This window comes from Semicossyphus pulcher, unplaced genomic scaffold, assembly GCF_022749685.1.
Source record: "Semicossyphus pulcher isolate SPU_LCO1_2020_fin unplaced genomic scaffold, fSemPul1.0.p SCAF_24, whole genome shotgun sequence".
Lineage (NCBI taxonomy): Eukaryota > Metazoa > Chordata > Actinopteri > Labriformes > Labridae > Semicossyphus > Semicossyphus pulcher.
The window spans coordinates 15,036,745-15,063,727 of NW_027211698.1; the positions used below are offsets into that span (position 1 = coordinate 15,036,745).

At 44.1% G+C, this 26,983-nt stretch overlaps 2 protein-coding genes across 2 annotated transcripts; one reads left to right on the forward strand and one right to left on the reverse strand.

Moving 5' to 3' along the window:
- The first annotated feature begins 707 nt into the window (after positions 1–707).
- tmem198ab (transmembrane protein 198ab) lies at positions 708–18,684 on the forward strand. Its single transcript, XM_069675208.1, has 5 exons — positions 708–966; positions 14,494–14,777; positions 14,891–15,472; positions 15,889–16,091; positions 16,510–18,684. Exons 2-5 carry the CDS (start codon positions 14,621–14,623, stop codon positions 16,660–16,662), a joined length of 1,095 nt encoding a protein of 364 aa, XP_069531309.1. The 5' UTR covers positions 708–966; positions 14,494–14,620; the 3' UTR covers positions 16,663–18,684.
- Positions 18,685–19,516: 832 nt separating this feature from the next.
- LOC138603434 (desmin-like) lies at positions 19,517–26,347 on the reverse strand. Its single transcript, XM_069675210.1, has 7 exons — positions 25,773–26,347; positions 23,983–24,043; positions 23,739–23,834; positions 21,321–21,397; positions 20,926–20,969; positions 20,453–20,541; positions 19,517–19,558 (listed from the first exon to the last, which is right to left on the reverse strand). The coding sequence occupies exons 1-7, from the start codon at positions 26,345–26,347 to the stop codon at positions 19,517–19,519; spliced, it is 984 nt and encodes a 327-aa protein (XP_069531311.1).
- Positions 26,348–26,983: the final 636 nt, after the last annotated feature.

Here is a 26,983-nt window from a genome sequence, read left to right on the forward strand (position 1 = left end):
CGCTCTCATGTTAACGTCCGAATAGAGGAAAAGAAAAACCCACAAGAGAAGAAGAAAAAACGAGTAGTGTAAGATTTACAAATAACTCTTAATATGGAAACTATCTTTAATTTCCTATAATGCAATAATTGATTTAAAGGCTGAATCACTTTTAGTATAGTTGTAGCACAACCCTATAAGGAATATAAATGCACTGTTAATACATCTGTTATATGTTATAATATATCATCTAATCGTAAGCGACCATTAAAGGTTTTCACTCCATTAAAGTACCTCCAAATTGTACTTAAATACAGAACTCAAAGTGCAGTACTTTTCTTACATTCCACCATTAAAAGGCCTTTATTATACATGTTAAAAATAACATTGACTTGTATCTGGGAAAATGTATCACACGTGCTCACGTGTGCTATTTTTAAGAGTAATAATAAAATGTAAAAAGTGTGGAAATCAACTCCAATATCATGAAGAATAAGCTACGAGTGTGTTGTTTGGGGTGTATTTTTAATCCCAGCCTGTAGGAGCCGCTGCGTTATTTCCTCACTCATACTTTTCTCAGCATAGTAACTAAATTTGATGCAGCCGTTCACAAGTCTGGACTCGTCATTTTTTGCAGTGGAGGCCACCTTCTTCTCCCGACGCACCGTGAGACTCAATATCCTCCATCCATCCATCAGACCAGAGCCTGGATGGTTCAGCACGTCATTTTCATTTGGCACACATAGCTCTGCTTGTAATCCGGCATGTAACCCGGGTTTTTTTGGTTTTTTTCTCCTCATGGAGGACTAGCCAGGTCGGGGATCCACCGCCCTGCAGTGTGCCGGGGAGAGACGGAGCTCCACACCGACGGGAGTACACCCAGGTGGGGGAAGAAAACGTTGAAAATGGTCGGTGCTTCGGGCGCAGGAGGCTGTTTTTGCCATCATGTGAACGCGGACGAGGCGCGTCAACCTGCCGGGGATGATGGTGAGTGGCCCTTTGACGCGCACGGTGCGTCTCTTTTGTCTCAGACACACACACGCACACGCACACACACACACCTGCTGTCAGACAGGATAAAACGGGGAAATCTGGTGTCAGATCAACAGAGGAGGAGGCCAGGGTTCCTGAAGACATCACTGGTGTGTTGGATCTAGAATATGTGGCAGTAATTGAGGTCAGCTGGCTGCGTGTGATGGAGGTCGGTGATGTCTGACCCGAATGGCCGCATCACGGTCGATCATCACTCAGAGTCAATTGCTTCTCATTACAGCAGATGGATAGATGAATAGATCATGTGTTTACAGGACAGAGAGACTTGTGTTTAGCTTTGTGTGGAGTGTGAGCTCTCACAGAGGTCCCTGAAGGGGTCTCACGCAAACTGAGCACCAGTTTTAAACTCAGTGTAGGTTTAATATCCCTTTAATACAGGATAACTGGGCTGATTAAACCCTCCCAAATCTGGAATTAACATTCTCTATTTAAGCTGCTCAAGTGTGAGAATTTCCCTTTTTTCTCTGCTTTATACACTGGATTTAGTGTTACAGAACAAATACAGAAATGTCTTGGCTTCTACTGGATTTACTGGTAAAGATATAATCGTTATACCCAGAGACTGTTATAAAAGAGACCTGTAACTGTAAAAGGCCTGGCATGAACTCAGAGTGTGAGGCTTTTAATGTGATTCTATTTCTGGTTAATGGATCTGTGTGACAAGCTTTGGAGGTTGGAGACACCCAGGGGTCCTCTCTGCATGATGAGTTTGATATCACCTTTATTATTTCATTACTTTGAAGTGAAGTCAGCGAGAAAATGATTTAGAAATCAGCCTTGAATTTGGTCTCTGCAGAGTAAAAGAAAAGATGCACACATAAGATCTCTGTCTTTAAACAAAACCAACTGTTGATGCAGCCGTTCTGGATTTAGTTTACCTGGTGAAAGTTGAACATGTAAGGTCACATGTAGTCCTTAAAGCTCCAGTGGAGTTTGATGTTTGAAAATGTAAACAGCTTCATCAGTGAAATTTCCTGGAAGCTCAGAGTACAAAAGCTGATGTTAAAATGTCAGAAGTCACCAGAGTTTGTTTTTTAACGTGGGACAAAAGGAAACAAGTACAAAGTGCCTACATGAGTATGGATGACCTCTTGAGACAAATTACTAAAAGAACGATATAAGTTTAAGCATCAGTTACACAAAAAAATCCTCACTTTAAGAAGAACAAACTCATAAAACACTTGATCCTACATTTCCCACAATGCAGCTGATTTCAGTGTTTTTAGCCTCTCCGTCTTTAAACACCACAGATTCTTTTGAAGCTGCCTTTTGACACAAACTATCACACAGAGACAAATCTGTCAGACAGGAAGAGTCCAGCGGTTTCCACACCCATGGACGCGGAGAATAGACCAGAATGCATTGCAGCTACAAGCCAGGTTGGGTTATGATAGAAGTTCCACTCTTACTGTTGTACCTAACTGAAGCAGAATCTGACAAGTCAGGTTGAAGAAAAGTGAACAATGTTTCATCTCAGAAGCATCTCCTGACGTGTCGGAGTTTTACAGACAGAAGTTCTGAAACAGTGAGAGCAGCTGTCTGATAAACACCCTGCAGACTTTGAACCGGCCCTGCGAGGTCTTTGTGTATTCACCGAGTGTCAGGACGCCGTCTTATCAGAGCAGTCAGGCGGCACAGCTCCAGCTCTGCTGGGGGAATGAAAATGCCACAACACGTCGCTTCAGATCCGCCAGTGGGTCAACATCTCCGGCATGGGGCTGCTCGCATCCTCCCTCTCCCCACCTCCCCTCCTCCGCCTCACCCCCTCCTCTTCTCTCCTGTCTGTCTGAGTCTGGTGATGGGAAGGCGCTTTATTCTCCAGCTGCTGCAGCTTCACTGTGATCTGATAAACATCCAGTCGCAGTTCAAGCTCCAGTCTGTGCAACTTTGTTTTGATATTTGAGATCTATAAGTGATCATTCACCCTCTTTGATAAAGATAAATGTAGCAATAATAACTGTTTTTGCCGTTGTTCATCCATTTTCGACGTCCTTTTATTGCTTACTTTTCTGTTTCCTGTTTAATCTCAGCAGGACCAGCTAAAGTCAGTTTTTTTACTGGTTGTAGCTGTACTTTCCAAAAGCATCAGCAGCGGTGTGAGAATCTGCAGCCAGCATGGAGTTTATGTCAGACTTTGCTACAAGGCGTTCAGGGTCGAGAAGAGATGCGAGGACAGACGTGAGCTAATGAGTGTACAGTCTCACACAGTGAGCAGAGACCTGCAGGCGCTGAGGCCAGATGTTAGTGCAGAGGATCAGAGCTTGTTGTCGGAGCTGACAGGTGCAGAGAGGCAGACGCTGCAAACCCGAGGAGACTCTGGACTGTTGCTTTGTCCTGCTGCAGGATCCTTGGAAACAAGCAGCAGTTTAAAAGTCTTTTTTGATTCTGCATTAGTTTGTCCAGACTCCCTGCTCACACAGCTGAATCCTCTCTGGGGACCTAAAATCTGGGAATGTTTGTTTGGTATGTTAATGACTGAGAGATTCATTTGTCCACTTATCGTTAAATGTTGCAGATCACATTCGATCAAATCATCTCTGGCCCGTCCTTCCACTCAGGCATCAATGTTTCATTCCTCTGCCCGTCTCTCGTTCATTTGCAAAGGAACAGTTTGACACATTTTCTTAGTGTACGTGTGTGGGACAGCTCAATGTAAGTGACAGGTTTGTAATCTCTGCTGCGGTTCCAACATCCCCTCATAAAGTCTCTGCTCCTGGAGATGGTGACAAGAGGTTTTTCGTCAGGTCAAAATAAAAGCACCAGTTGAGTTTAAACAATAAAAGCAGCGTCTACGACCTCAGCAGGGTCAAACCTGACTCTGTCAAGAGGAAAGTGGAAACAAAAGAGCAAAAGTTGGGCTGCTGCTCTGTTCCTGCTGCTTCATTATCCTCTCTGGCTGAAGCATTGAAGCTAGAAATAATTGGGTTGATGATCGCAGTTTCTCACTATGGAAACCCGGTGAGAGGCATCGACCCTCCCGCTGTGTGATCACACACTGCACTGCTATTGGAGGTGTCACGTAAGGGCGAGCAGAGAGCATCATGGGTTATTCCTGCACGTGTCCGACATTGATCAGCGTCATTAAATTCCTTCTGAGCAACAGATCAGGAAACATGTTTGCACTTTTGCCAAGACCAACAGAACTCTGATTTATTGTATCTGAAAGCTGCTGTTGCAGTTCTGTCCACCACACACAGAGTGACGCAATGACAGATGGAAGGAGAGACATTTATATCCTCCACATCACTGAGCTCTAAATTGAGTCTGCTCACCGACAGGGAAGAACTCTGATCTCCATGACAGCAAATGTTTGTGCTGCAGGAAAGTTCAGTCTAGAACTACTTCTAGAACTTTTCTCTTGCTAAGCTAACAAATAGAAATCACATGATCACCTGATATAACTGGGATGTCTTACCTGCTATGTGACTATCACTATAGTTTAAGACGAATAAAAGCCCAGTGTAGTGCTCGACTGAGCTCTAACCCTGCCTGAGTTTGTCCTCCAGGGGAACGAACATCATTGATATTCTGAGCGGCTCCTGCAGGGTGACAGCGGACGGGGAAACAGTGACTGGTGGGGAGCCGTTCAGTCATACTGAGCAGCAGGATTAAGACAGAGTGAAGAAGAGAAGCCTTCTTGTAGGAGGAAGGCAGTTATGTAACAATGTTTTTAGTTTGTGGACGTCCTCAAACATGCTGCTGCAGGTCTGATGTCACCTGAGAGGAACCTGCAAGACTTCAGTGCAGACAGAACGTGCCCGTAGTGACAGTCCTGCTGTTAATCCACAGCTCGCCTGACCTCGCCTCCAGCCGCCAACATTCAGTCGAATCTCATTATCTCTGTATCAGCGGTGAGCAGACCAAACAGAGACGAGGATTATCAATGCTGCTCGGACAGAACAGGGACTGATGTCAAGTGATCAGCATGAAGGCGATTAGGTTGTCAGAGCTCTCGATCCTTCTTCCTGCAGCTCAAACAAAGAAAGAGAGGAAAATGATTTTTATCATATCGTGCTTTGAGAGACACGTTTAATGGATCGTGTTTGATCAGCAGTCTGTGCGGATAAAAACAGAGCCTGACATGGACAAAGACCTCAGTGTCCTCCTCCTCCTCCTCCTCCTCCTCCTCCTCCTCCTCCTCCTCCGCATCTCTCTGATTCCTTTTTGCAACAGATCCTCCACATTCTGTCAAATCAGAGGAAATGACATCTGCTACACGTGGTTTTATAACCGGAGCAGTCCATTCACTCTGAGCCTTATGTAACCTGCTCAGTGAGTGTCTGAGGAGGTGTGAGAACGCCTCGGCCTCTTGGCGCCGCCAGTCGGGCCACGATTCTCCCGGAGTCATGCGGGTGTTTGTGGGTGAGAGCCGTCGATCGCTGTAAATAATATTCATCTGCACAAATCACATAATGTTCTTGTTCTGTAAAGAAAAGTGAGTCACCTGTGAGTCACCTCTTTCCAGTGAAGTTTAGAACCTCCAATAATTTCTCTTTTGATGACTTTTGTTTCATTTTGAGCCTGACAGAGGTCGGGACTGCACCAGTTTATTACTTTTGTTATCAATAAACCAGCAGATTATTAATTTAGTGCATGTATCTTTTTCTTTGCTTTCAGAATACGTTTAGATTCGTATTTCCCATCATCCCTGGAAAGCACAATTTTGATCTCATGTCTCCAGCATTGTCTTGGAGCTGTCGCGTCATGCCATGTCCTGACCTGTCTGATCTCCCTCTTGTGGGTGTCTTTTTGTTTTGAGTAATCACACACGCGCACACACACACACACACACACACACACACACACACACACACACACACACACACACACACACACACACACACACACACACACCATCCTGCTCCCATCGACCACATCCTCCCCTGCACACGGTCACGTTCCCACTGCATCCCCAGCCAGTATTGATTGACATGTGCAGAGGGATGGAGGTTGTCGTGCCAGGTTATCGGCAGGGCGATTGACGACAACAACCTCTCTCTCTCTCTCTCTCTCTCTCTCTCTCTCTCTCTCTCTCTCTCTCTCTCTCTGTCCCTTTCCCGGAAGCTGACATGTAGTCTGTGACACACTCGGCCTTCCGCTGCGAGCGGCGGGACGCTGGCAGCTCACTCTGAGCTCGTCATGAGCAGGCCTGTTTCTGGCAGCTCTCCCACCAGCCTGTTACCTTGGAGGGCTCATGAACAACACTGAGAGACAGAGAGAGGTCTGTCTGCATCATGTGCTCCTGCTCATTCTCTCATTAGGCTGCCGGCATTCAGACACTGTTATGAGGGAAGAGAGGTTTGGATGAGGACATGTTGCAGATCGGGTCAGACCGGCACATTTCTCAGGTCAGTGATGGAGAGGAGCAGATTTCACTCGGTCTGTTTGACTCTATGGATTGAGGTCAGTCCTTCTGACGCTGTGTATGTAAAGGCTGTTACTTACTCTGGACGTAGTTTCATGCTCGTTCCTTCATCATGCTCTTGTGTATGTTTAAACTCTGTAGTCCGAATCAGCAAAGCATCAGTGATTGCTGTGAACCTAATTTTTATTCCTGTTTATTTTTTATTTTGAAAGCACAGTGTGTACTTTCTGCTGCCGGGGTCTCACAATCAGAACACTAGGAAGAAGAAAGGGATCATGGGAGTTGTTGTGTTCATTCTTAAATAGCCACAATTGCAGAAAATCATGTTCATGGACGAGGTCATGTATTTAATTTAAAGGAGGGCCTTCATCATTGCAATGAACTAGCTGCAGGTAACGTAAGCGAACGTGAACAGTGTGCCAACTTCCTTCCTCATTCTCTGAAGTTAATCAGGTGTTTCATGCGTTTCCCAGGGAAACAGCTTTAGGATGAATTGTTTGGTCAGCAAAACTAGCCGATATAAAAAATAATTGAGTTTAATCGATAATGGAAATAGTTTTAGTGTCTCTAAAGGACCAGTCTTTGTGTTTTTGTCAATTTCTTTCATGTAGCACCTGCACAAAGGAGGTTCGTATTTAATCCTGGTTTTGAATCATGGGAATTGTTGCCAAAAGGTTTGGAAAGGAGTTGAAGTGCAGTGAGTAATGCATCATGAGGCCGTTATGTAACACAACATGGTGGGAAAGCCACTGGCTCTGTTTGGGTTTTTCCCCCTTCCCTTTCCAGTGTTAGCCCGCATGCTTCAAACTCAATCACTTAAAACGCTGCTTTAGGAGGAACGACACATTTGTCTGTCATGCTCGTCTGCAGTCTCACATGCATATCGTAACATCTGTCTGTGGGGGTTTAGGAGTAAGAGCGTAGCTCTTAATTTCCTTGAATAAACCAGCCATACATCTGATTTCTTGATATTCATTAATGCCTCTCAGAGGCCGTTAAAGGTGACTCTTTGTGCTTTGCTCGAGTGCTTTAATTTGAGGAGACTTTCTGCTTTTCTACGATTCCAGTTCAAAAGGAAATATTGTCTTTTTCACTCCATTGCATTTATGTGATGGCTCGAGTAACTTCGCCGAGTCAGAGTTTTACTTTTAACTTTCCTTCCTGCTGCCCTCTTCCTATTTCCATCCGTCTCTGCCTCCTTCTTTCCTTATTCCCTTCTTTCTTTAGCTGGTGTGAAAAATAGACAAATCAACCAAACACAATGAATGCTTTGACGTGATGGACAAACTGAACTCTACTGATCTTTATTTTTTTACCCTGGCACAGGCATCATTCATGTGGCTGCTTTCATTGGTATTTGTTCAGATTTAGAGGAATGCTGTGTCCACACCTCTGTCAGTGTTCTGTGTGGCCCACCTGTATCCCCACTCAGCAGCAGGTCCAGGATCAGTCATGCTTGCGCTCGCATGCGTCACCTCACTCCTCGCTCTGCTGTTACTCAGGCTTTAGCGTCAGTCGCGGCTGTGACACACGTAGTCACGTTGTGTGGTGTCGTTTTCATGATGGAGAAATCTCTTGCTTGGCACTTCAACAGTTGAGACACTTGTTGCACTATGCAGATGGTCTGGTGTGAAGTTTATCTTTATCTCTTAAGTCCTCCTCCATATTCACGGTGAGACGTGTCTCTGAGTAATGGCAGCTCACTCACAGTTATAACTGTTAGCTGCACCTGAACTGAACCTTCTGGGCTTAAACCTTTCTGCAACCCTTCTAACAAATAAGACTACAGGACACATTCAGCTAAAGCATCCAAGTCCAACAGGCCAGTGCTTTGATACACCAGATTAATGTAAAGTGACAAACATTGCTGAACATAGTAAACATATGGCTGGCCAGACGCCGGTTGATGATGTCACCAGAGTGTCTGCCTTCTTATTGGCTGGAGCTGACTGACTGACACGTTCATTCAGGGAGCCTCACCCATCAAACTGTCCAACCCTCGCCTGACCGGATTAACACAGCTGGGTGTCTGTCATTACACACACACACACACACACACACACACACACACACACACACACACACACACACACATCTTAATAGTTGTGTAGTCTTAAAATCTTTCTTAAAACACAGAAGCATTTTTAATCTGAATGAACTTGTAGCTTAAAGTCAGAAGAAGCTTTAAACATTATTGCGCATATAACCACAGCTCTGTAAACAGATGGGGCATGTTTGTGAATGAATAAATGAAACTAGAGGACTTTTGTGACTTTGACTCTTTAAGTAATGAAGAAAAAGCCGTCGTCTTTTTGATGAATATGATTTCCCTGTTGTATTTTTGGTCTTTCTCTGGCACCGTAGAACGCCTCTTTCAGCAAACAGAGGAGAGGAGGAGAATTTGGAATAAAAATATGTTTTAAATAAATGCATCATGAACAGATTGCATGAGTCACAGGGTTATGAAGCCTACACAGCCCTATGTGCACGGAGCAGAAGCTGAAATTAGTACCTTTTCTGAACAGAAACGCTGAGTGAGTCGGTGAAATCATCAAGAGGCAGAATGAAAATGTGATGCACGAAAGTCATCGAGGTGACAAAATACACAGAAAATGTCGTCAAACAAACTCAGTGCTTTTAAAAGAACAGGGTCAGGTCAAATGAAGTACTGACTGTGTTACTGATCAAAGTTTAACCCCTGCAGACCTTCCCTGTCTGGGACACAGCTCATTCAGATGTATGGATGAAGCCGCCTCCCTCCTCTGCTTGTGTAGAGAAACAAAAGTCTTTTAGAATCTTGTGAGACCTGAACACAGAAGCAGAAATTAGTTAGTCCTGTTAGCATGTTAGCATGTTAGCATTCTGCTCAAAGCAAGTCCAGGTTAGACTGATGAAGTCTTATGATAAAGATTTGAGCCTGACAAGCTGAGTTTACGACATCCAATCATACAGATGACAAACCCTTGCCTCAAAAGATGACGGTGTTGGTCGGTCAGTTAGCCGTCTGACCACTTTTGTCCGGACAGTTCTGCTACTTCGCAGCCGGCATCAGCTCTGAGCTGCAGGACAGTGACGTAACTTGATTTTAACTGATGTGATTGTAACACAGCATAGATCATGAATGCATCACTGCACCCGGCTCATAAATCTCCAATTTCATAACTTCATGCAAGCACTTGAACACATCGCCCTCGTTTATATTTCAGCACCTCCCTGCAGTCCACATCTTTACAAAGACACAAGACGAAGGCGATGAAGTTCTGCACAGTAAATCTTTATATTTAAGATATTTCTGAGCTTTTAGAACCGCTCGGTTGTTATGCAACGTGCATTAATAACATGGTTTGCTTGATTCATGCAGAGGCATGATTCTATAAACAAAAGAGCAGAGCTGTGTTGTGGACTTTACATGTAGGTCAGACCTGATGCAGCATGTGGTTCTCCTTCAGTCTGGGTATTAATAGACGTCGTTTCTTTATTCATGAAAAGGCTTCGTCTTGTTTTCAGCCGCCTCCATCGCTGAGTTCAGACTGATGATGTCATCAGTGGAAACGGCTGCACGTCTGTGTCAGTGTGTCCTTGTCTGACTGATCCACAACAGTTTGAACCATGGTCAAATGTAACTTTCAACCACATCGATGGCTGTGTTTGTGGGACTTTATTGTTTGTGAGACAATGTGTAGAAGAGATTTTAGATGGGGGTTTTTTTTCACTTCATTGTCTCTGAGCACAGCTGATCCATCTGTCTGCTCGCTCACACCTGAAGGTTAAAGAAAAACATGTTTTTATGGAGACAACAAGATTCAGATCATCAGAAGCCTTGAGACTAAATCTGACTTTGATTTTAGGCTGACAGACAGACACTGCAGAGGAGGAGAGCTCGGCACATTTTACAATCTGGACTGAATTTTCATGTAGTTTGATTTTTTTTATTTACTCCAACAATGTGTTCATTTGTTTGGCAGATGGTAAATTAACATCAACTGGTGGATTCTTCTCAGGGATGCCATCTTCACTTGACACAGACGCTGAGGCGTTGGTTCTCAGGGGCAGTTAATTAAATGTTTGTGAAAGTTTACAGCCACCTGTCAGCTGTTAAATTCTCAGCGTGCTTTTCACCTTTTTTCTCACCTACATATGAGCTCAGTCATTTTTACAACCAGGCGAACACCTGACCACAAACCCACCACGCTTTTATAAAGGTTAAAACTAATCATTAAAACTCACACTCTTTTGTTTTGTTGTTTCAATGTATAGCCTCAGGTTTTGATTATCAGACGGATCATTTTATTTGATAGCCAATGATGGAGAGATGAGAAGAAATGAAGGGAGAGAGAGGAGGAACAACATGCAACAAAGGTCTCAGCATTTAAATGTCATTTCTAATTGAATGGATGCTTTCTATAGGAGAAGGACCTGCTTTATAACACACACACACACACACACACACACACACACACACACACACACACACACACACACACACACACACACAGACTGCTGTATATGAACACATTCAGAGGAAACAGACGAGGCCACTGATTGGCTCGCATGCTGTTGCTATGGGAGTTAAAGCTCCTCCTTCATTGGTCAGGCTTTGGACCAGGGCCAACTGCCGGCTGTCTGTCAGCATCTCTTTGTCGTCATGGCAACAGACAGGAAGCAGGTCGAGAGGAGGAGAGACTCGTAGTCGTTGTTGTTGTTGTTGCTGCTGCAGCTGATTAGGAAAGCAGAAGAAGAAGCTCCTCCGTCGTTTCATTTTCTCTTTGTGTTTTTTTTTTCAGAGGACGAGCTGTCTGCAAACATGGAAACTGCACGTTTTGATGTGCCGTACAAAATGGCTTAATGCCTCTACACACACACACACACACACACACACACACACACACACAAACACACAAACACACACACACACACACAGACACACGGGATCACTCGGCCACGACCTGTTAATCCTGCTCTAAAAGATGATTATTAATACGACATGTTTGGATGAAAATGGGGATAAAAATGTGGAAAGAATTTGTGTTCAGTGTGTGTGTGTGTGTGTGTGTGTGTGTGTGTGTGTGTGTGTGTGTGTGTGTGTGTGTGTGTGTGTGTGTGTGTGTGTGTGTGTGTGTGTGTGTGTGTGTGTGTAAAGACATTTTTCAGCTTTATTGAAGTTTTTTATCAGCTTCGTCCTTCTGACTGTTTCCATTATGGCTCTATTCAAATGCAAGGCTTCACTCACACTGTGCAGTTTCCTTAGTGCTCCGTACACACAGACGTTTGTCTTCAGTAAAGTCCAATAGGCTCATTTTACTTTCTATTGTCTGTGCAGCTCCAAACAATTATATCCTTGCATGCAAAAACAATGTCTTGTCTTATGTGAATAGATATGGGAGAGCGTCAGTGCTCCAGGAACATAAGGAAAGTGCTGATGGGGGAAGAAATCGTCTTCAGTTTTCATGTTGTTGTCATTCGAGGATGACACTCCTGAAATAACTGCTCCGGGCTGACTTTGCCAACCAATAGTTACACCTTCTGTCTCCCTCATAAATTCCCCTCTTTACATTTCTGCTTGTGTAGTCATTAAACAAACAAGATGGAACATGTTAATCAGGACATTTCACTGTTGTTGGTACGCATATTTTTTGACAGAGCCAGGTTAGCTGTTTTGCTAAGCTAAACAAGCCCTTACTCAGAAGTTAACACACATTTGGAGATTAATATCGGTCTTTAGGAAGAAGCAATTTATCCACCAAAGTCTGTTTACAAAAGTTGCAAAGCTTTTCGAGATTATTTTGCACAAATTCAGAGGTCAAAGGTCACATACATACACAGAAATAGGAAGGATTTGGCACTCAAGCTCTTTGTCTGCTTTCCTCGTAAATTGTCAAACATGCCAGACCAGTTTCAGCCTCCACACATGAAACAGATTATTATCCATACATTTATGAGTCAACCCTCAGGGAGAAAATTAAAAAGAGGCAGAGGGAGGAAAGCGAGTGACGAGAGTGCATGAGGTAGGAAGGAAAAAAGTAGAGCAAAGGAGGCAAGGTACTGTTGGAAGAGTAAGTAGGATGTGTGACAGAAGGAAACAAAAGAGGAGCGAGGTAATAGAGGATAAGGTGGAGAGAGGGATGGGAGAGCTCGCGAATATCAGAGCAAAGTTCCCCAGACGAGAGTTGCATAAGCAACTTTGACCCAGAAACCCCAAACAGTAGGGCTGAACTGAAGTCATCCCGAGATGGAGAGAACAAAAACAGCCGAAGGGAGGAGGTGAAAGTGGAAAATCAGCATCCCCTCCTTTGTTGCAATTGTTCTTTTTTATGCACTTTTTAACACAATATTATTATTTTACAGAAAAATATGAAAATGCATCTCTTTTAGCATTTTGTGTAATTTGACAACTTGTGATTTAAGAAAAGCAAATTTAGGTTCTTTGAGGGTTTTTGGATATTTTCAAACATGAACACATCACATGTTTTCTGAACAATGTTGTGTAATGTACAAAATGATAACCTGTTTTGTTCTGTAAAGTAAACAGAAATTCATCATTCTCAACAGCTTTATGCATGCAGACATCAGTGTCTTTGGGAGAAGTAGAAGTTGCCTCTTCGTATACAGCACATGTGGGTGTTCTTAGAGTAGCAGTTCGCCTACATTGCTATATATAATACAGTGCGCTTGATTTAAACATAAAGCCTTTTGTTCTTGGTATGAAGGGAGAACTGAGTGAACAGACGGAAAGTTAGAGAGGATGTAAAGGAGGACAGGGAGGTAACGAAGAGATCTGAAGGATGAAGGCAGAAGGAGACGAGGTGAAACAAGGTGAGCAGTCACGTCAGGAGACGCTGTGCTGCTGCAGGGCCCTGACAAATGTAGGTGCAGCAGACGTTGGAAAAAAACTACACAAACAAAGAGGGGAGACACAAAGAAAGGAGAAAATGTACCACGTGTGAACTAAGGACATAACTGGAATACAGATGAGGTTGCAGGAAAGTAAACAAAAGGATGAAGGGCTGATGTGTGAGAGCTGAGGCAACTTTAGGAAATATTGAAAGGAAGGAGACAGAGTGCTTTGACTGCCGTCTTACATTGAAGATTTACACAAACACTGAAGGTTTAGGGACACCTCAGGTGAAAAAGGCTGCACAGACGAAAAAATACATTACTATGACAGTGGTGGAAGAAGGGACAGCAAATCCGAAAGAAAATATGGTACAGATATATGTATGGATAGCTGGCTAGATGGATAGAAATGAAGTATGAACTGTAGAAAGGTTGGCTTGCCGGGAATTAAACAAACAAAATTATACTGAGAGCTGAAGTAAGGAAACTTAAGGTCCTGGGAAGGAAAAAGCTGTCTGAAAGTATTCTGACTTTAAAGAACCACACTTAAGGTCATCTATTAGACGTGTATCTTTTATTTTAGATAAGATAAACCTCACGTAGGGACTAGGGACTTATGACAGAATGATTTATGAAACGGTGAAAAAAAAAAAGCTTTGCGCTTTGTGTTCGACGGCCTGAAGGACTTTAGTTCTTGTTCCCTTAAATGCCTCTCGATCAAACAGAGAGAGAGCGAGCGGCTTTGATCGCCCTCGTCCGCCCCGCTCCAACACCCGCTGTTATCTGAGCTATTATTATCCGCCGTTTGCACCGTCGGGGACGCCAAACTGTGTGTATGTGTGGACCTAAAACAAAATCATTTTACACTACTGCAGATTTGAAAGCCACATTATTAACAGGGTAACAGGGATTTTTTGTTGCTGGCAGGGCTGTTGATCCTTGGATCATGGTTAAGCGGATCTGATTTAAATCACTCGACCTGGCAAGAAGTATGTTTCAAATGATACCACCAGTTTTATGACTGATTTTAAACCACTCGGACAACCTCTGGGTTTAGTTCCTTTGTACGTTGGTTTGCACAGACAGTCATCGTTTTTCTAATAAGAAATTAATATTTTTGTCACAAAAGTGATGTCAGTTATATTTCTGTGTAACATCATGAAGGTCTGAGTCTTTGATTCAGTAGATGTTCATTAGCTCCTCATAATCTTTTTGCTTTGTCTAACCCTTTCTTCTTCTTCTCTCCGTCCCTCTCTCCACAGGTGAAGCCATGCGGCTGGGTGGTGCTCCATAGCCTCCACTGTCCCTTCTCTCCCACCTGATCACCTCTCCTCTTCCATCTCTCCTCTCTACCTCCTCTCTCCCTCCTTTTCTCGCATCCTGGTCGCCATGACGACCACCCTGGATACACTGCTGGCCCATCCCGACCAGGAGCTGAGCCCGGAGCGACTGGATGGCTGTGGGGACTCCAGCGACCGCTACAAGGTGGTTCCCTCTGTGGTCTGCTCCATGTGCTGTCTCTTCGGCATCATTTACTGCTTCTTTGGTGAGTCTGAAGGTTGTTTGCACTTTTAAATCTATTCTCAAAGTGTAACCAGACAGGGATGCTGCAGTGGATTTACTCATTTAAGTTAATGATGTTTGTTCTTCTTACTTCAGGCTATCGCTGCTTCAAAGCGGTGATGTTCCTGACGGGCCTGATGTTTGGCTCCGTCGTCATCTTCATGCTCTGCTACAAGGAGCGCGTTCTGGACACCCAGCTGAGCGTGGAGGCCTCAGTGGGCATTGGCCTTGGCATCGGCACGCTCTGCGGCCTGGTCACCATGCTGGTTCGAAGCGTGGGCCTCTTTATGGTGGGCCTGCTGCTGGGCCTGCTGGTGGCCGTAGCCACCCTGGTCGGCATGGAGGAGCTGTCCGACAGCCCGCCGCGCTCCGTCTGGGTGCCCCTGGGCGTGCTGCTTGGCCTGGGCATGCTGTTTGCTGTGCTCACCCTGCAGTGGCAGCGACTCTTTACAACGCTGTCCACATCAGTGTTTGGTGCAGCAGTCATCACTGTGGCCGTGGACTACTTTGTGGAGCTCTTTGCCCTTGTGCTGTACATGTACGAGCGACTGAAAGCAGCACCTGGAAAGCCTGTGTGCTGGCTAACATGGGTGGTGCTCGGGGTGTGGCCTGCGCTCACCCTGCTGGGTGTCATAGTCCAGTGGAAGGTGACCGCTGAGGGATACTCCCATACCAAAGGTGAGGAAAATGTGCTTCTCCCTTAAACTATAAACTATAAGTGTCCCTGGTTTGCCTTCATTTACTCTATAAGAGATAAGAGTTAATTCATCGTGCAATGAAAAAGTTATTTTGCTCTGGTATGCTCCAGTGATGGAGAAATTAAACAATGTGTACAAATCAGCTTGTGGAAAGAAGTCTGCTAACATTTATGATGTAATACAAAAGATTATAACTGAAATGCTATGAACACTCTTGTTTCAGGTTGAGGAATGTTAAATCTGTCCGACGCCTTTCGTTAAAACTGGGCTAAATTTGATTGACATATCTCATAGTAGCATAGCTAACTTCAGCCCTTAACTTGGAATACTACAGGTGAACAAAACACGGCAAAGGCCATCAGCTCCTCCTCATTGCCCTTCCTCTGTCCTCTGTAGTGATCATCAGCCGGCAGCAGAGGAGGATGCAGGTGATGCGGATTCGTCAACGAGATGACCGCTATCGTAAAAAGAAGAAGAAGCAGCAGCAGCACGGCTCCTCCTCCTCCTCCCACAACCAGGCCAAGCAGCTGCACGCTGAGCCCGCCTACCGACGCAAACCTAACCCAATCCGACGCTACGACACAGACGTCCTCTCACCGGTGAGGACCCTTGGTCTCATTTTCTGTGTTGTCTCTAAGTTGTGTCGGTCATCTTTGTCATGCCTCCTGAAGTGTGTTTCAGTCATTTCTTTTCTTTCGTTGTGGGAGAAATTCTGATGTTTTTTCTTTGATCTTTTTGTTTTCGACCTACACCAAGTTTTTCACCAAGCCATAGTGTGGGATATACATGTATTACTTTCTAATAAGAACAAAACAAAAGGGAAACTATACAAACAAAGCAAATACATTTTTCATCCAACGCAGACACATGTTTCTCTTGCTAGAAATATAGTAATGCAACTCCCTCTGTTTCCCTTATACTTTTAATACATGGTGTATCTATTTTTTAGTTTATTGTTTCTACATTTTTCTATTATAATTTGTCCTCCTCTTTACACGCGTTCTCTGCCCCATCCAGAGCTACATTCAGAGCTTCAGAGACCGGCAGGTGCAGGGGCAGCCCTTCCCAAGCCGGCTGGTGGGTGGACCCCACACTGTGGTGGATGTTGGCTATGACTGCGGCTCTACAGCCCCTCTCACTGGAGCTGCGGGACCTTCACTACGGGTCTGACCACTCCTTCACCTCCCAGAGGCCTGAACACACCCTTAAACAGGGAGACACATGACTACAATCACGACCCCGCAAGGGTGCAATCTCACCTGTGTTAGAACAAACCACCACTAGGTTTCAATGCAAAGATTCTGGGTTTAAACATTTCCTGGGTTGAGCCACGCCCTTCAGAAGATGAAAATGTATTTATGGCTGGATTTACCCAAAATGCAAGATATGTTTAACTCTTTATTAATTATATTTTCGATCATATAATTTTATTCTCCTAGTGGCTTCCTGCTGGAGCCATTAGTGTGGTGCAGAGGTTTGGGTGACACGGTCTTTGAGTAGAACCAAATGCACAAATGCATGCATGCACTAACACAAACACAAACAGCAGCTACAATCTGAAGGGTCGACATGGAAACCCAGAGCAGCCTGCTGTACCCGACCTGTGTGTCACCATGTAAAGTCAAACCGATCAGGGATCGCAGTTTCAGTGCAAACCCGCCTCAGGTTCAAACACAGGCATTGTTGGAAAAATACAACTTCGCCCACGTCCAGCGTGGTGTCTCCACCGCTGTGGTCCTTTTTCAACTGATGCTGAAGCAACTTGTTCATCAGCTTGTGGGGATCTTAAGAATCCAATGAATATCATGTATAAATGGAAGTAAGGGCCCTTAAATGCAAAGCGGGATCTTTTTATGTGCTCTCTGTGCCATCTGGACGACAAACATCCTCCTTGAAATGGAGAGAGACGTCTTTAATGTCCTTTTTAAAGCTGGGAAATCCTTGTCATCCTTGGTGCTGGACGATACACTTCTTGAAGCATGAAACTGCTCTCCGTTGGCCAGGGAATCTGTTTTTAACGGGTGCCTTGCCCCTCCGTGGACTGTGCCATTCAGCAAAAGGAGGGGGGTTACTGGCAGATCTCCCATCGATGGCTTGTTTTTGCATTAAATGTGATACAGAAGGATTTCTCAAGTGGGTAGCCAAGAAGCTACAATAAGCAGGGTAAAAAATCTGGAGTTAGGTTGGCTAGTTGTCTTCACAGATGCCTGGATATATGAGGAGGATTTATGTTTAGCTGACAACAAGAAAGCCATATCTATGCTGGCACTCAGCTAAGATTTCACACAACACAGGTGGAAAAAGATTTTCAGGATTTTCAGGGGGAAACGAAAATTATTTTTACAACCTGAATTTCATCCCTGCGGTGCAAGATGTTCACGCTTACCAAGATTATTTACATGGCTAAGCAGATTTTTACTCCACAAGACATGTTTAGCTGTTTCCATATTTTCCTCTTTTGTGCAGCAAGTCAAACAATCTGCTTCGTCTTCTATTGGACGGTCAGTTTTGTGCAAACCAAAATGTCATTATTACAAGGAAAAGGATTCACTGATATTAAAGTCCCAGAAAGCACTTTCCACACGAGAGACCATGCCGGGTGCCAGCGTAAATATGACAGAAAAATAGTGGCCATACCGACTTGTACTTAGACCGACAACTCCTTTCAACATGTGCATTGATTTTCTTGATTTGGGACAGTATAACATTTTTGTCACCAGTGAAAATGTGAATACATTGTTATCTTTTACCTTTTTAAAGGAAAAGCATCAAATGTGGGGGAGGGAGGGAGAGGGGGGGTGTATGGTACATTTTTTAAATTCATCTCTGGGAAACAGAAATGCATGATCTCACCCCTCCGCCCCGCCCCGATCCGCCCTGCGTGGCTTCGTTCTGGCCCCCACCGAGCACCCTCCACCCCTTCATGTGCATCGATGTGAAATTTGTACATAAAACACAGCACTTACTCATTTTGTTATTTTTATTCATCTCTTTTTCATTTCTTAGACATCTAATTTAATTGAGACATGTTCTTTTCCAGTGGGATGTATTTATTTGCTTATTTATTTATTTCTCGAGCCGTTCTGTAAAGGAGAGTGCAATGTCATCACTGTAGGCCAGTAACTCCATGCTTTCTTTAAGATTGAATTATGACTATGATTATTAAAGCATGTGTTCCTATGGGCCTGTATATGATCAATGCGTCAGACTCGTCTTTTAGCTCAAGGACATTCAAACATCACACGCTGCAACAAGAAATCACTTTTATTAGCAGATAATATTTAAAAGTCACAAGGGATTACCTCTCCCGAAACCCTTCCTCCTCCACTCTCTCTCTCTCTCTCTCTCTCTCTCTACCTCGCACAACCTCCTTCTCTAATCTCTCGCTTCATCTCCAGACACCTTTTTGTCTTCTCCTCCATCTTCTCCTGTTTGTCTGTCCTCTCTGCGACCCTTTTATCGATAAGCACAAACACACACACAGATCACCATATATAGAAAGCGGTGACTCTGACCTGGACGAACAGGACATACACTTCATAAGTGTTAGCAGTTGTTTCGGAGGCCGTCTGAAATGCTTTCAGCCTTTCGTAGTCGTTCTCAGATTCCAACCTTTGGTTTTTTAAAGATTTTAAAAATACACCCAGAAAAATCTCCAAGTAATCAAGTCATTTTTAATCTGTAAAAAGTCCCTTTTATATTTTTCTCTGTATGCTTTTCTTCAGTTTTTATCTGTAAATCAAAAACAAAATGTTTGTGTTAAATGGAAAATGTTTTGCAGCTTGTGCAGCTACAGTTGTTTTTAGTATCCAGCTAAAAGGCGCCACTAAGCAGAGATATATGAACCCTGATAAGGTGAATTAACTTACCACCCTGCTTTAAATTCACACATCAAAGAACCATAAAAAGCAGAACAGTCCATATTAATGATTTGGAACAGTTATTTAACTTTTACTAGTTTTATTTGTGTTCTTTCTGTCCTACTTAAGGAAGGACAGGCGTGTGTTCTGTTTCTTCTTCTCGGTTACATGATATCTTGCTGGTGCTGTGTCGACTCGCTGACGACCTGCAGGGTAGAAAAACAGTGGTCATGAGATGTTCAAAGATATGAAAATACACTGTGTGAGAGTCAGCACACTACATCTAAATACATGCCTTTTTTTTACAGTGAGAGAGCTCCATGCTCTATCTTTGGGTCTGTGGTGAGTTCACGCTGAACAAGTTTCATAAACGTCAAAATGTTTCTTAAATTAATTTTTAAAGGTTAATTTTTCTTGATTGTGGTGCAGCGACGTGCCGGGTTCACAGGAGGAACCCGGCAGGTTGGAGGTCCAAAAACACAGCGATGCAAATGAGCTTTTATTGAAAATAAAACTTGTCTCAACTCGTCTGGGAAGCATGTTTTCCCAGGAAACTGGGGGTGTAGCGTGTTTCTACTCGGGTGGGACGGGATGTTTGGTTGGAGGCTGGCAGTGTGTGAACTAGTCGCTGCATGTGTAGGTGTGTTTACTTGGAAACATCACGAATGCTTTCTGGATGATAAGATAATCAGTGTGTATGTTCGTATCATATGTTTTAAAACTGAAATCGGACTCCAAAAGCTGTTTGTCTGAGGTCAAAGGTCATGTAAGGTCTTTGTAAAATCACCAGAGGTTGTACATTTATGTGCGAAACATGAAGGAATCATCCACATTCACTTGTATGAGGAGGTATAGAGGTGAGGTTTTCATTCATATTTTTTAGGGCAGAAGTATGAATGTAAGCCCATTAGTTTAGGGTCAAATTAGGGAGATTAAACTCATCAAGGAAAATAGAGCCGTTTGACATGTGACCTGTCATTCCATATTGAATCGTCCATTTGTTTGTAATGAGGTCATTTTGGGGATTATTTCCTTGACTTCATAGATAACAGAAGAGAAAATGGAAAGGGAGGAACAACGTTTATTTGGGCGTGCTTTACCTCTCCATCGCGGGTTTCGATGGTCTTGATGAGGACAGTTTTCTTTGAATGCATCTCAGAAGAGCGCTGCTGGTGCTCGGGGCTGGTCTCTGTGTAAAAATAGCAAGAATATATTACATGTCTTTATACTTTAAACATTTCAAAACTCCATCTAAGATGAACTATAGTTTGGTAAGGGACCTTAAAAGAACTTCTGTTTGGATTAATTAGAAAATAAGGAAACCTCACAGCATACAATCATTCTGCCTTTCCGAACTTTGTCTTTCTTTTCATATGAAGTTCTGCTTCTGAAGGAATCATAATGTACTCAGGATGTCACAACTTCAATTGGAATGACGACGGATCATCATGTGTAATAAGTCCATCTGTAGATGAACTGCATTGTGGGTTAGTACAGACCGCAGGGCCTGTGCTGCTTAGAGAGAAGTGTGTCCTCTAGTGGTGTGTTTAGGGAACAGCAGGTGTATTCGTACCTCTGAAGCTCAAAGTGGAGTAGCTCTGTACAGGCAAGGTAATCCTGCACAAACAGAAAAGTGATGAACACGAGTCATTAAACATTTATTCCTAAATCATAATTCTGGCATTAATTAACAGAATTATGTTCTTACATGAATTCTGGTCTAGTCAGCAGCTTTCAGGTTAGTCTCTCTGTTTAGTTTTAGTTAATCCCACTTTATCCAAAGATACAGAACATTTTTAACTGGCTTTACAAATTATGAAGTCACCATAAAAGGCTGGTAAAAAACTTTTGTTCAGGTTAAATCTTAAAGTACAAGCTGTTTAATATCAAAAACAAATTCCCAGCGATCATCTACCATCTTATTTCCTATCTTTATTGGACACATTAACAGTCTGACTCCAGCATCACCTGCTCTCCTCCCCTTCCAGCAGCTTCCTGTAGGTGGCGATCTCCACGTCCAGTGCCATCTTGATGTTGAGCAGGTCCTGGTACTCGCGGAGATGGCGCGCCATCTCGTCCTTCATGTTGGCGATCTCCGCCTCCAGCCGGGTGATGTTGTCCTGGAAGCCACCGGCCTCACGTCCGTGACGGTCCTCCATGTCCCTCATCTGCCTCATCAGGGACTCATTCTGGATTTGTCAGAGAGAAATAGATGAAATGAAATACTTCTCACACAGCCGGTCTGTACATCACCTCTGTGTGTGTGTGAGACGCACGGTGCCTTTCAGCGAGTCGATCTCGCAGGTGTAAGCCTGGATCTGGTGTCTGAACTCCATGGTCTCCTGCCGGGCCTGCTTCAGAGCCTCGTTGTTCTTACTCACTGCCTGGTTCAGGTCAGACACCTGGACAGACAAAGGTCAAAGGTCATGTATTCCTTGAACTACACCATTGCTTTTATTTTACTACCAACGCTACTACTTGCACCACTGTGGTTACAGAAGCTTAAGGAAATATTATTCACAGTTATACACTCAAAGATAAAATGATTAAGATCGTTGGCATGTTGTAATAAACCATCTCTTCTCCTCTCACCTTTGACTTGTACCAGTCCTCGGCCTCTGCGATATTCTTGGCGGCGATGCCTTCATACTGAGCTCTGATGTCTCTCAGTGCCGCCGTCAGATCCGGCTTGGACATGTCCATCTGGATCTGCACCTGAGTCTCCTGCATCTGAGTCTGCAGCTCGCGGATCTCCTGCAGGAGGAGGAAGAGGAGGAGAAGGAGGAGGAGGAGGAGGGAGGTCAGGTTAGATGGGGAGTGATGGCCGTGCGGTGGATGATTTTGTAGGGATTTATGTGTGTGGACATTTGTCTCCAGAGCGCAGACGAGATTAAAGGGATTAGTTGTGTGTACAGCATGGGAGTCACAAGCAACCAGTAACAATCATTGAACCAATAATAACACCCGACGAACCAGCTGGTCACAGCATAAGCATGTGTAATAGCTCAGTACAATTATTCAAGAGGAAATGACAGAGAAGTAGAACGACATCAAATGGGTGTGTTCGTCCAGTAGTGCCAAAGGTGAGGGGTTCAAAATGTAGGAAGCTCCCTTCAGCTCTGGACGTTCTGGTAGGAAGTGTCTTTAATTCATGAGGTCACAAGCCTGCTAGAAAGCTTGTTATGTTGCTAGCTTCTGGGAGGGCTTTATTATTTCTTTAAAATGCTTTTATTCTGTATTAAAATGTTCTGGGGGTTGAAAGTGAAAGTAATTAATTAATAATCGTCTTCAAATTCATTCATTTCATTTTCCTCCACAATCACGTTTTCCTGGTTTTAACATTTTGCTCATGAACTCTGATTTTCATGAAGCCAGACTTGAACTTTTCATACAGCTGAAGTATTTTTGACGCAGCCTCTTGCTGCTTCAGGGCACTTCAACATTCAGCACTCAGCAGTGGAGGTTTCTGCTGTGTTATCACCCGGTGAACACCTGATAGCAGCCCTGACAGAACTTGTAAACACACTACTAATGCTGAAGCAACCACTTGGGCTCATGTATCTTCTGGCTGTCTACAAGCTGAAAGCACACACACATGTTTAGTTAGGTCAAAATTGAGGACATGGAATAGACTTACATTAATATCCTGGAGGCTTACCTTAGCCATAACCTTAACCACCGAGCCAAAAACCAGCTTTCTCCCACCACACCACATCTGTCCCAAATTAACTGGTCTGTAGTCTGAAATGTGTCCCCAAAAGTAGGCTAAGTCTGCAACACACAGGGGCACACACACACACACACACACACACACACACACACATCTAAGCCTACGAGCCCCTGCTGTCAGAGACGAGGATGTGCAGTGTTGGTACACAGAGTAATTTTAACCGTACATGCTGCGTGAGATTTCCCCGCTCTGCTGTGACTCTGTTCAGGCCGACTGCCAACGCACGAGCTCTGTGTGTGTTTGTGTGAGAAAGTGAACAACACCTATTCTCTCGTTTGTCATCACACGCACACACACACACACGCACACACACAGGGATGTTACAACAGATGCTAACAGAGAGACAGACAGACAAACACACAGAATCAAAACAAAGACAGGAAGGAATTATGCTCTGTTCAGGATTATTAAAGTATCACCAGTAAATAAACACACGGTTTGTAGTTATTTTTGGCTCCTTTCCTGGAATTGAACTTGTTTTGTTCCCTCAACTGACAATATCTGCACTGATTCTGTGTCCATCTGCCATCATGGTGTGCTAAATAACCTTAAGGCTAAGTTTTTGTAAAGTAAATGGCAGTGGAAGTTTGATCCTGATAACAGAGCAGGACCCAAGGACAGAAGAGAAGGAAATATAAGAAGAAGAAAGAGAGAACCTCTTCATGGATCCTCTTCAGGAAGGCGATCTCCTCCTGCAGCGTCTCGATGCGTCTCTCCAGGTCCAGACGAGCCAGAGTGGCAGCATCCACATCCTGCAACAGTTGGAGAATAAGCGCCGATTTAAAAACTGTTCATGTAAGGAAAGCAAGTAGTTTGTTTCTGTTTCTGTATGACTGGAGTAAATACTGCAGTACTTCTGTCGTACTATAAAGTACCATGAGATATGCGTAAGTGACTCACCGCCCTGAAAGCAGCCAGGTTGTTTTCTGCTTCTTCTTTCTGGAGAATCTCTTCCTGGAGTCTGGAGCAGGTGAAAGACAGTGACACCTTAAAGAAAGTCCATATTTCATCTTATAAGTTAGCAGCTTAAATTTATTTTATTAACTCTTATTTAAATTGAGCTGCTCCTTCAAAGAAATTCATCTGGAAATTATCTCAAAGCTTGAAACTAAACATTGTCGATCTTCTCTAATTACTGACAAAATGCAAAGTTGTTTCCAGGAAACTTTCTGTGAAATGTTGTTGTTATTTTGAAGGGGTGTTTTTAGGTCACCTGCTGACATGCTGAGACAAAAAACCCTGGGATCTTAATTGTAACATCTTCAATGTAACAGACTTCCGCACAAAAAGACACAAAAGACATGTTTTGTCAGTATCTTTCCGTTTAAAGTTCATTTAAAGTTTGCTGAAAACATCTGAACTGAAATGCCAGAGAGAAAGTCAACAACTCATTTATGGCTGTAACAAAAGCTCTCTCGAAAAAAACAGATTGTATTGTAATCCTCTTTTGCAGAACAGAACAGAAGCTAGTTTGATTCATTTAGCCATGAAAGCATCTTTGGATCTAAATGCACTGAAATGAAGAAGAAAGAGACAAAATCCTCGTAGTGATAAAAAGATAAAAGCTCAGATAAAAGCCCCAATTTGATTTTACTCTTAGTAAAATCCCCATAAAGGACCTTGCAGGGCTTATTTTTGCAGTAGCCCCGTCTTCTCTGTGAATCATTGTAAAACTGGCACGCAAGATGTAAACCTCCGAGGAAGAGAAAGGACAGATCATTAGAGGTCCTTCAGATATGTGGGAGCGCTTTCCTCTCCTTTTATAGAAGAGCACGGTGTAAACATGGTGTGTGTGTGTGTGTGTGTGTGTGTGTGTGTGTGTGTGTGTGTGTCAGGGTGTGAGTGATGAACTCAGATGTCAGATTCTTTTCATAGGCAGCAACACACACAATAGTCATCCATCCATTATTTGCGTCTCGTCCATTATTTTCCACCTCTAGAGTAATTATAATATTTCTTGTATTTGCTGGAACATTAGGGAAACTCAAACATGCCGGGAGGTGTGACTCTTTCTCTGATGTAGAAAGCACACTCAGTAGCTTCATAACAACTGAATTCAAGCTCAGAATAAGAACCTGGACCAGTATGCATGAAAGTTTTATGACGTCTACGACTGAAACACAGTGTGATGCACATCTGGTCATGATTAATCCCTCTGAAAGTCTACCTATCATCCCAAATATCCGTGTTTATTTGACCTTTAATATCTAACGCTAAAGAAGGAAATAAAGATATTTCCTGTAACCACAACAAACAGCAGATAATGCTGCCAGCCGAGACTCATTTATCTCCCGCGGCTGCTTAAATCGAGCACACATGATGTTAGACACATATCATCACACACGTCTGTGTATCATCACATCCCTCCATTCATCCACCTTCATGTGATCGGTGTGAATCAGCAGAGCGTCATGGAGGTATGACTTGACTTATTCACACTCTGTCAGCACTGTCTCACTCTCTCCATTTACTGGACTTTGAATGTCAAGCAACCCATAAGTCAGCATCTCAAATGCTTCAATCAGCATTCTATCAATTTATTCTTCCTCCCTCAGAGGCAGATTTTTTTTTTCTTTCCTTTCCATCAAAATCACACACACACACACACACACACACACACACACACACACACACATTCATGCACACAGATTCCTTCTTAAAGAGACACACACGCTGCTTGCCCCTCCCACCTGAGTTTCAGCTTGTCCAGGTCGTCCACTAGGTTGTCGCGCTCCACCTCAATGCGGGACCTCTGATTGGTCAGGATCTCCACCTGCCTCCTCAGCTCGCTCATCTCCTCCTCGTACAGGTCGGAGATGCGTGTAGGCTCGCGGCCCCGCAGCCGCTCCACCTCCACCGCCATTGCCTGGTTCTGCTGCTCCAAGAAGCGGACCTTCTCGATGTAGCTGGCGAAGCGGTCGTTCAGGTGCTGCAGCTCCGCCTTCTCGTTGGTCCTTGTGGTCAGGAACTCCTGGTTGAGGGCGTCCGCCAGGCTGAAGTCCAGCGTCTCGCCCATACCGGCGTACGAGCGCCCGACTGAGACCCGGGAGGCCGCCGGAGGCTTCCCGTAGTAGCTGGAGGAGACCCTGTAGGCCGGGGTTGAGCTGGTCCGGGTCACCTCATAGACCCTGGAGGAGACATGGCCTCCACCACCCCCACTGTGGCCCAGCGAGGAGCGGTTGAGGGAGGGCGAGGCGTAGCCGCCATGGCCAAAGTGTCGGCGGTAGGAGGAGGCGGTTTGGGCCGAGGAGCTGTAAGAGGCCATGTTGGAGGACTCAGAGAGCCAGATGAGGGCAACAGCAGAGGAGAGCACTGAAGAAGAACTTACTGGCCCTGGCTATTTGTAGTTATCCCCACCCTCATTTTTTACCCCCTCCTCCATGAAAGCTGCCCTCCCTGAGTCTCTGAAGGCGCCTCTCTCTCTTTGTTACGCTGTTTGGCTATCATTTTTCTTCTTTCTCTCTCTTCTTTGATTTATCTGACATATTTCAGTCATCACCCTTTTCCCTTTTCTAACCACCTCTCCTTCTTCATCCACTCTTTCAGTCTTTAACTTTCTATCTCTACCTTCTTCCTCTCTCCATCACTCATTTTCTCTTTAATCCCCTCTCTCCATTTCCTTCTCTGCCTCCCATCCCCTCCCCTCGCCTTCTGCCTATCTTCATTTAATTTCAATCTCTCCCTCTTCCCTCTGTCTCTCAACACTTTCTCATGTTTTCCTTGAAACTTGTTTAGCATCATAACACCTGGATTTAGAGCCGAAAAGTAATTTTAATGATCTGTGATGCGGCCCTCTGAGTCTGATCCCAACTCTTTGGTTCCATTTAAATAAATGAGTAGGCCCTGATTTGGTCTTGCCATGCTGTTGAATCCTCAAATTCTAAAGTGCATTCCAAGAGGA